Here is a 9,887-nt window from a genome sequence, read left to right as displayed (position 1 = left end):
AAAGAACTTCCTTTTATGATTAACCCTGTACATATCCTACTTCCCTATGCTGAGTCTTGTTTCTACACCCATGGCTTGAGAGCATTGCAACAACCACCCACATTCATTCAGCTGGATCTCCTCTGCTGAAGAGCATCCAGTGAGGGACACCTGCACTGAACAGCTCATGAGCACCTGATGGATTTCCCTTCCATTTAGGTGGTGTCTTTATTGCAGAACCATGTTAGACTTTGAACAAAAAGGTACTGGAACAATTGTTGTGGAGTCTCCATATATACAAAACCCTGCTACTTGGAGATACACAAAACCCTGCTGAAACTAAAGGCTTTTAAAGTCTCCCAGATTTAGGCTGTTACTGCTATACTTGAGCACCTAAATTCCACCTTAATCACACTTGAGATGCCCCCATGCATAACGAATTTTAAAATTCCTTATCACAGAATCACAGAATGGTTTGGGATGGAAGGGACTTTAAAGACCATCTAGTTGCAAGCCCTTGCCGTGGGTAGGGATGGACCCACTAAACTAAATAAACCCACTAAACCAGGTTGTTCCTTATGGTGATTTTGGGCTCAGATGTTACACAGAGAAGGAAAGCATGGAGATGTTTTCTGTGGCTGCTTGCCAAGTCAGAACTGAGTGTCACAGAGCGACCTCAGAGCTTGGTTCTCTTCTGGTGCACTGCACTGGAGAGAGCATCCTCTCATTCTGCACTGGAGCAGGTCACACAGCCCTGTCCTCAGTGGTGTGACTTTGACCCTGCTGAGGCCTTGCAGCAAACACTTTTCCTCTAAACACTTCAGCTGAGACTCCTGCCCCAGCCTCATGTCTCCCATGCTCAGCCACAAAGCCAGAAAACAAAACTCCCAACCTTCCTTCCCTTGCCTGCCCCCTCGGCCTGGCTTTATTTCCCAGGGCTGCTGATGGTTGAAGAACAATTGGTTTTGCTCATCTGAGGGGATTTGCATTGTGAATCTTCCCGAGGAGCCAAGGAGCAGGAGGGTGGGAGAGGAGGGTGGGAGGAGAGATGCTGTGCCAGCCAGGCAGGCGGGATCGCTCTGGCAGCAGCTCTGCCTGGCTTTCACTCTGCCTCCCAGGGGGAAATCCTCCCTCTCACTCCAGGCTTCCCCCCTGCCACACCAGAGGCAGGACAAGGAGGCAGCAGAAGAGTCCCTGCCCTGCCAGCACCCAGCACCAGCTCTCACCTGCAGCAGGCAAACCATGAGGACGAGCTCTCTGCTCCTGCAGCATCTTCACCTTTGACTGAAAACCTTCACCCATCTCCACAAGGCACCATGGAGGAGCAGTACATTTCCAAACTCCACCCAGTAGTGGATTATGGAGCTGGGGTCTTCCTGCTAATCATAGGTGAGTTCACAGCCTGCTCGTTTGCTTGGAGCCAGGGAGCAGGGATACAGGGATTGCCTGTCTGTGCCGTGGCCAGGCAGAAGAACCTGGAGGGAAATGACAGCAAATATTTCCCCACAGGTTCCCCTGCTTTAGTGCCTTGGAGTTGATTGGCAGCCAGGATTAATCCCCACTCTTGGATCTGGAATTTTATTTGGATGCTGAAGAATGACCAGCACAAATTTGCCTCTGTGGCATCACAAGCGTTTGCAATAAGTTGTCTGTCACTTTCTGTGGCATCTCAGCCCTGAGAACTGAGTTAGAGCTGCTCAATCCGGGGGACTGATCAGCTTTGGGCTGACCCTTGGTGGGGGAAATGTTCTGCTGAGTTTTGGTAGGATGAACTGCGACAGAACAGCAAAGTGTTTCCAAAAAGCCATTCTGGGTTGGGCAGCAGCCTGTTTGCCCTGCTACAGGCAGACTGAAAATGAAATACAAGTGGGGATAGCTACCAGCCCATGGCTTCAGTTAAGTGTTTTCTTCCTTGTCTGCTTCTTGCATGTGCACAGGCATTCATTTTCTGCCCTGGTGGATTTGGGGAGGAATGGAGCTTGTTTAGGCATGCTTTCCACCTAAATTTTTTCTAAGATTCCTTCCTTCAGCTCTCTTGAAAACTCTGGTTAACATAAGAAACACAATCTTATATTTTCATGTGCTTTAATACTGAGGCTCTGGGCAGAACTGCTGGACTTTAGCACTTCCTATTTCCTCTTGTTCTGCACAGCAGAGCACAAATCCGGGTGAGAAAATCCCTGTTTACAAAACAATGAAGGGCTTTTTAAAGTCAGGATGCCAGCTCCCTTCTCTTAGAAATGTAAATACATAGATGCAGTTAAGGCAATGGGAAGGGACAACAAAAATGGGCTGGAGGCTGGAGCTCCCCGTGATAATGTTCCACAATGCTGCAATCTCACACCTCTCCTAAAGGACTTTGAGGCACTGAAACTCCAGGCAGAACTTCCAGCATCGGATCCAGAGCCCTGAGTGGCAGCCAGGCTCACTGCATCCTGCAGGGATGCTCAGGAATAAAGCAGTGAGCTGGACTGGAAGCAGGTATTATTTATCCATAGCTCTGCACCTCACTGGGGCTGCAGTTTGTGCCCTGAAATGATGTTTTTGTTAGGAACAAGGCCAGAAGGTGGGTGGCAGCACTCACCACCAGCTCTTTGTTACCATCCCACAGTCACAGCTCTGTCCTGTGCCAGCAGCAGCCCACAGGCTGTGGGGTGGAGGGGAAGAGTTTCTGTCAAGGAAAAGCAGAGGCTGGGCCTGGAGCTCACCTCTGATGATGGAGATGGTCCTGCACCTTGAATAGGGGTTGGGCTCGTACAGAAGAAAGTGAACTGGGTTTATGTTTCCTCCTGAAGCCTGAGGATGTTCTATTTTGGGACCCTCACTTTGAGAAACAGAATGAGGGGCTGGAGTGACTCCAGAGAAGGGAATGGAGCTGGAGAAGGGGCTGGAGCACCAGGAATGGCTGAGGGAGCTGGGAAGGGGCTCAGCTGGAGAAAAGGAGGTTCAGGGGGAACTCTGTGGCTCTGCACAACTCCTGACAGGAGGGGACAGCCAGGGGGGTCGGGCTCTGCACCAGAGAACAGGGACAGGAAGAGAGGAAATGGCCTCAAGTTGCAGGGCAGGTTTAGTTTGGATATTAGGAAAAATTTCTTCATGAAAAGGACTGTGAAGCACTGGGGCAGACTGCCCAGGGCAGTGGTGGAGTCACCATCCCTGGGGGGATTTAAAAGCTTGAGGATGGTTAGAGGGGGCCTGGGAGTGTTGGGCCCAATGATCTTAGAGGTGTTTTGCAACCCAAAGGATTCTCTGATTCCATGAGAGTGCTCTGCCCACAGGCTGCTCTGTCAGCAAGGGGCCAAACCCCCATGGGGATCATCCCATGTGTGCAGACACAGATCCTGAGAGCTCAGGGAACCCTTCAAGGACATCCAGAGGTGGCAAATGGACGTGTGTGGTCAGAAGGTGAATGAAGGACAGACATGAGGTCTCAGATTTGTGTTCCCATTTCAGTTAAGCCTTTCTCTTAACACCTTTGAGTATTTTTGTATTTACACCCATCTATTTATTCCATTTCACTGCATGTGCCTCTATTAAGTCCTCTGTGGGCACTTTTAAGTGGTACCTGTGAGCAAACACAGCCTTCCTGCATTCACAGCCACAAGGGAACATGACAGAATCTTCTTCTGTCTCCTTCTTTCACATCTGACTTTAGAGGACACCTTCTCAAGAAAACCTTTCATCAAAATGTTGCTACAGCATTGAAAGAAGAGAGAAAATTAGTTGTTTGGTGCATGTACTTCTGACACTGCTGTCACCAGCACTTTGAAGCCCTGTGGCACAGCTGAATAATGTATATCTGACAGCTCCTTTTGCAAAGCAACCTCTGGGTCTGTTGCACGCCCCTGGCTAAACAACTGCCATGGTCCCACTACCCTGAGACCACCAGAACAGTGATGCTGATGATTCTCAGGGATCAGCAGGGACTCTGAGCTGCCCAGACAGCACCAAGGCAGCCAGAGCCCAGTGCTGGGGCTCCAGCTGAAAATGAAGGAAGCCAAACAGAGGGAAGGCTTTGGGAAGTGCAGGGGACACATGGGCAGGATGGCTGGAGTACTTCAGCAGGAAGTAGAAGTGGGGATATTCTTTTTCAGTGCAAGAAATACTTGGACCTGCTGGAGTGGGTCCAGAGGAGGACACAGAGATGCTCTAAGGGCTGGAGACAGACTGAGAGAGCTGGGAGTTCTCTCTGGAAAAGGCTGCAGGGAGACCTCATTGTGGCCTTCCAGTACTTAAAGGGGGCTTATAAAAAAGACAAAAAAGGACTTTTCACGTGGGCAGACAGTGACAGGACATTCCAAAACATGCCAACCTTCCAGTATCCCAGGTTGTTGTAAGCCCTGTCCAGCCTGGCCTTGGACACTTCCAGGGATCCAGGGGTAGCCACGGCTTCTCTGGGCACCCTGTGCCAGGACCTGCTCATCCCCACAGGGAAGAACACCTAATATCAAATCTAAACCTGCTCTCTTTCAGTTTAAAGCCATTCACCCCTGTCACTACATAATCTTGTAAGAAATCCCTCCTCAGCTCTGTTGTAGCCCCTCTCAGGCCCTTCACATACTTGCAGTGGATTTCACAGGAGTGTTAACTGTGTGATGTTCTGGTCTGTGCTGGTCCCTCCCTTGCAGCCCTCCTGACAATCCTGGGGAACTCAGCTGTCCTTGCCACGGCTGTGAAGCGCTCTTCCCTGCTGAAGCCCCCAGAGCTGCTGACAGTGAACCTGGCAGTGGCAGATGTTGGCATGGCCCTCAGCATGTACCCCCTGGCCATTGCCTCTGCCTGGAACCACGCCTGGCTGGGGGGAGATGCCTCCTGTGTGTACTATGCCCTGCTGGGTTTCCTGTTCGGGGTCTGCAGCATGATGACCCTGTGTGCCATGGCCGTGATCCGGTTCCTCGTCACCAACTCCTCCAAATCCAGCAGTGAGTACATTGCCTGTCTGTCACCTGCTGTGCTGTGTAGGGCTGGATTGGGCTGGGATGGGAGGTGCTTTGTGAGATATCAGGTCAGTAACAGCAGAATAAGCTTCAGCTTCTAGTGCAGTATCAAATCCTGCTCTTCCCAGAAGGATCTGATTAAACTCTGTATGAAACAGGGAGGCTTTTCACTTCTGTTTTACCTTTTGAAACCACTGGAGAATGGAGAGCACAAGTGTTTTCCTGGACCAGACTGCCTTCCTTTCCTATCGTATCCAAACAGACACACTGGATTTAAAAGGAAGGAATATTCTTCTGGCATTCCTGGGCTGGGACCACAGCACATTCAGGGTGAAAGTGATCTTGTAGAGCTCCCTCCCTTACTAAGCTCTAGTGGAGCACTGAGAGCTGTGTTCAGGTCTCATCCAGTCCTCTAGAAGAAACTCTGTTTCTCAAGAAGCCCAAAGGTTAGGGACCTGCAGCAGCAGCCCAGGTGTATCTGTATCTGTATCTCCACCATTCTCCTCTCTAAGGAGAAGTTATGGCAAATCCCCATATGGATAGGATCCATATACTCTTGCTCTTCCTCTTTCTTGCAGGTAACAAAATCACCAAAAACACTGTCTGCATCCTGATTGCTTTTATCTGGCTCTACTCCTTGCTCTGGGCCATCCTGCCCTTGGTGGGCTGGGGCTACTATGGCCCTGAGCCCTTTGGCATCTCCTGCACAATAGCCTGGAGCAAGTTCCACAACTCCTCCAATGGTTTCTCCTTCATCCTGACCATGTTCCTCCTGTGCACGGTGCTGCCTGCACTGACCATCGTTGCCTGTTACTTGGGGATTGCCTGGAAGGTTCACAAAGCATACCAAGAGATCCAGAATATTGACAGGATCCCTAATGCAGCCAAACTGGAGAAGAAGCTGACCCTGGTGAGTTATCCCTGTGATGGGAAGAGTGTGCAGTAATCAGGAGCTGGCAGAGAGCTGGCTCTGCTCCTGCACAGCTGACAGAATCATGGAATTGCAGAGACCTACACAGAAATTCTGTATGGAAACAATATATTTAATATATTAAGTATTAATATATTCCTTTTTTTTCCCGAATACGCACTTTTGTGGAAAAGTAGAATTTCTAGAGGCCAGTCATAGAATCACTGAATCATTAAGGTTGGAAAAGGTCTCTAAGATCATCAGTTCAACCATTAATTCAGCACTGACAGGTCCACCACTTAACCATGCCCCTAAGCACCACAGCAACACATTTTTTAAAATATTGCTAATGACAGTGACTCCACCAGTCTGTCCCAATGACTGACAACCCCTCCCATGAAGAAATGCTTCCTAATATCCAACCTAAACATCCCCTGGTGCAACCTGAGGACAGTTCATCTTGTCCTTTCCTTTTTTACCTGGGAGCAGAGCCTGATCCCCACCTGGCTCTACCCACCAGGAGTTCTAGAGAGGGTTAAGGTCCCTCCTGAGTCTCCTTTTCTCCAGGGTGAGCCCTCCCAGCTCCCAATCAGACGCGCTCCAGCCCTTCCCCAGTCTGGACACGCTCCAGCCCCAGTATCTCTCTTGTGGTGAGGGTCCAGCAAGCGCAGCTTTGGCTGTGTCCCCCCCCACCCCTCGTGTGCCAGGGTGTGCAGCCCTGTCTGTGCCACTCCAGACAGCTCTGTTCCCTCGCAGATGGCCGTGCTCATCTCCGTGGCGTTCCTGAGCTCCTGGACTCCCTATGCAGCCGCCAGCTTCTGGTCCATCTTCAACTCCAGCGACTCCCTGCAGCCCGTGGTGACGCTGCTGCCCTGCCTGTTCGCCAAGTCCTCCACCGCCTACAACCCCGTCATTTACTACATCTTCAGCAAGACTTTCCGCTGCGAGGTGAGGCAGCTGCAGCGCTGCTGTGGCTGGAGGGTTCATTACTTCAGCTCCGACGCCTCGGGCGACAACGCCGCGTCCGTGTGGAGCGGGAGGGACAACGCGCGTCTGCCCGCGGCGAGCGCGGCTCGCTGAAGGGCGCAGCTCGGACCAGACGAGCGGCGATGCAGCAAACGAGGTTGTCGCTGCGTATCTTATGGCAATGCGGAGGTTTAAGTATATATATATTTTTAAGCAACTCTTAAATAGTGTCTTTAGGTCTCGCCAAAAATAATAAAAGAAAAATCTATTTTTTCCCCAAGGAATTCCACTTTAGGGGGAATAGATTTATGTACCAAATATAAAAAGCATATAAATTAAACTTATTTTCAGGTAAACAGAGATTTATTATTTTTGTTGGGTTTTTTTTTTCCCCCCATACTTTTAATTTCTTTCATGCAAGCTATCTTACAACTCTTGGCTCTACCTAAAAAAGCCACCAGAGAAAACCATAGATTGCACACAGTGTTACCAAATAAACACAGCTAAGTGTGTAGTTTTCCAGCAAAACAGACTGAAAACCATATGGGGAGCAAGAAATGTTCGCTGCCAGAAGGTGAGAATTTGGCTGCTCCCAAAATGATGCAGAGATCTGTGGTTCCTTGCTCTTTCAGAGGTGCAGCTCCAGCTCCTCCAAGGAGCTGAGCAGCCTTGTTGGGATAGGGTTTGGTGGGATGTGGGATGGGGTTGGTGGGATGTGGGATGGGGTTTGGTGGGATGTGGGATGGGTTTGGTGGGATGTGGGATGGGGTTTGGTGGAATGTGGGATGGGGTTTGGTGGGATGTGGGATGGGGTTTGGTGGAATGTGGGATGGGTTTGGTGGGATGTGGGATGGGGTTTGGTGGAATGTGGGATGGGGTTTGGTGGAATGTGGGATGGGGTTTGGTGGGATGTGGGATGGGGTTTGGTGGAATGTGGGATGGGTTTGGTGGAATGTGGGATGGGTTTTGGTGGGATGTGGGATGGGGTTTGGTGGAATGTGGGATGGGTTTGGTGGGATGTGGGATGGGGTTTGGTGGGATGTGGGATGGGGTTTGGTGGGATGTGGGATGGGGTTGGTGGGATGTGGGATGGGTTTGGTGGAATGTGGGATGGGGTTTGGTGGGATGTGGGATGGGGTTTGGTGGGATGTGGGATGGGTTTGGTGGGATGTGGGATGGGTTTGGTGGGATGTGGGATGGGCTTGGTGGGGTGTGGGATGGGGTTTGGTGGGATGTGGGATGGGTTTGGTGGGATGTGGGATGGGGTTTGGTGGGATGTGGGATGGGTTTGGTGGGATGTGGGATGGGGTTTGGTGGGATGTGGGATGGGGTTTGGTGGGATGTGGGATGGGGTTTGGTGGGATGTGGGATGGGTTTGGTGGAATGTGGGATGGGGTTTGGTGGGATGTGGGATGGGTTTGGTGGGATGTGGGATGGGGTTTGGTGGAATGTGGGATGGGGTTTGGTGGGATGTGGGATGGGTTTGGTGGGATGTGGGATGGGGTTTGGTGGGATGTGGGATGGGGTTTGGTGGGATGTGGGATGGGGTTTGGTGGGATGTGGGATGGGGTTTGGTGGGATGTGGGATGGGGTTGGGGGGGATGTGGGATGGGTTTGGTGGGATGTGGGATGGGGTTTGGTGGGATGTGGGATGGGGTTTGGTGGGATGTGGGATGGGGTTTGGTGGGATGTGGGATGGGGTTTGGTGGGATGTGGGATGGGGTTTGGTGGGATGTGGGATGGGGTTTGGTGGGATGTGGGATGGGTTTGGTGGGATGTGGGATGGGGTTTGGTGGGATGTGGGATAGGGTTTGGTGGGATGTGGCAGTCAGTGAAGGATGCCTTCTGTGTACCCCCAGGGGCACAGTGGGAAGGGAAGGAAGCTCTCAGCAGGAGGAGCTGTGTCCTTCAGCTGCTGCTGGCTGAGGTACAACAGCTCTCCAGCCATGGAGCACTTTAGGATTGGAATAGTCAAGGTTGGAAAAGATCTTTAAAATCCTGTCCAACCATCAACCCATCATCACCGTGTTCCCCACTAAACCATGTCCTCAAGTGCCACGGTCACTTATTTTCAGAACACTTCAGGGATGGTGACTCCATTCCTCCCCTGTCCAGTGCTTTACCACCCTTCCCCTGCAGCTGCTCTCTGTAGGATGACACAAGGCATTCCCAGGAACCTTCCAAGCAGTGTCCCCCTGCAGCAGCCTGGCTCCCATGGCTTCCATGGAGCTCCTGAGAGCCCAAATTCCTCCCTGGCCAGGACACTGACACGACTGCAACTGAGAACTGGGTTTGCTGATTCAGTAAAACCATAACACTAAGTTAGTCAATTTTTTAGATTTTCAGGAGGTAATCTATGGCCAAATTCTAATCCCATGGTTATTTCCTACCCAGCCCTGTGCTTTTCAGAGATGGAAGCACCAAGTTCAGGAGTGGGTCTGGGCACCTCATGTTTGCAATTATCAGTGCAACTATCTCAATACAAACAAAAATTTAATCTAAAACCTCCAACAGATCAGACCTCTCACATATTAGGAGTTTTGTCACCACTCTGAGGAGGTTTACAATGCAGACACTCAACCTGAGCCAGCCACCTTTGGCTTCTTTCTTTCCATTGAGGGTAAATGGAGCTCCCTATTCAGGTGATGACATACAAGGTTAAATAATACAACTAAAATTTTGATTTGTATTAAAATATGTTGGAATTCAATGTCTTACTTTGAAAAAGCTTCCAGGCAGTCTCTGGCTATTGAGGCATAGGAATAACTTACAGAATTTTTACAGACAACTTCTCTTATTGGTCAATTCTCCATTTGTAAAATTAAATGTGATTCATTTCAGAACAAAGCTCAATTATTTGAGGCCATTACTCCAGAAGTTAGAGCATGAGGATAACACTGCAAAGGCTTGGATTCTATGCCATTACTTTGCCAGTAGTACTGTGCAACTTCAACTTTGTCTTGGGCTCTTCTCTCATCCATGTAACAGAGACAGTTTTGCTTCTCATGAATGTAAAACACAAGTTGTTTGATGAATTTCATAGAATCACAGAAACACAGAATCATAGAGTGGTTTGGGTTGGAAGTGACCTGAAA

General features: G+C 50.2%; 1 protein-coding gene across 1 annotated transcript; it reads left to right on the top strand.

Annotated features, from left to right (window-relative positions):
* Nucleotides 1–1,115: 1,115 nt before the first annotated feature.
* LOC306798281 (opsin-5-like) lies at nucleotides 1,116–6,906 on the top strand (the record flags this gene model as incomplete). The annotated part of the gene is made up of 4 exons (XM_079298252.1): nucleotides 1,116–1,368; nucleotides 4,608–4,901; nucleotides 5,495–5,826; nucleotides 6,583–6,906. The coding sequence occupies exons 1-4, from the start codon at nucleotides 1,296–1,298 to the stop codon at nucleotides 6,904–6,906; spliced, it is 1,023 nt and encodes a 340-aa protein (XP_079154378.1). The 5' UTR covers nucleotides 1,116–1,295.
* Between the last annotated feature and the right edge of the window lie 2,981 nt (nucleotides 6,907–9,887).

The sequence above is a fragment of the Erithacus rubecula genome (genome assembly GCF_903797595.1).
Source record: "Erithacus rubecula genome assembly, chromosome: 2".
Lineage (NCBI taxonomy): Eukaryota > Metazoa > Chordata > Aves > Passeriformes > Muscicapidae > Erithacus > Erithacus rubecula.
This window is presented reverse-complemented; position numbering and strand designations above follow the sequence as displayed.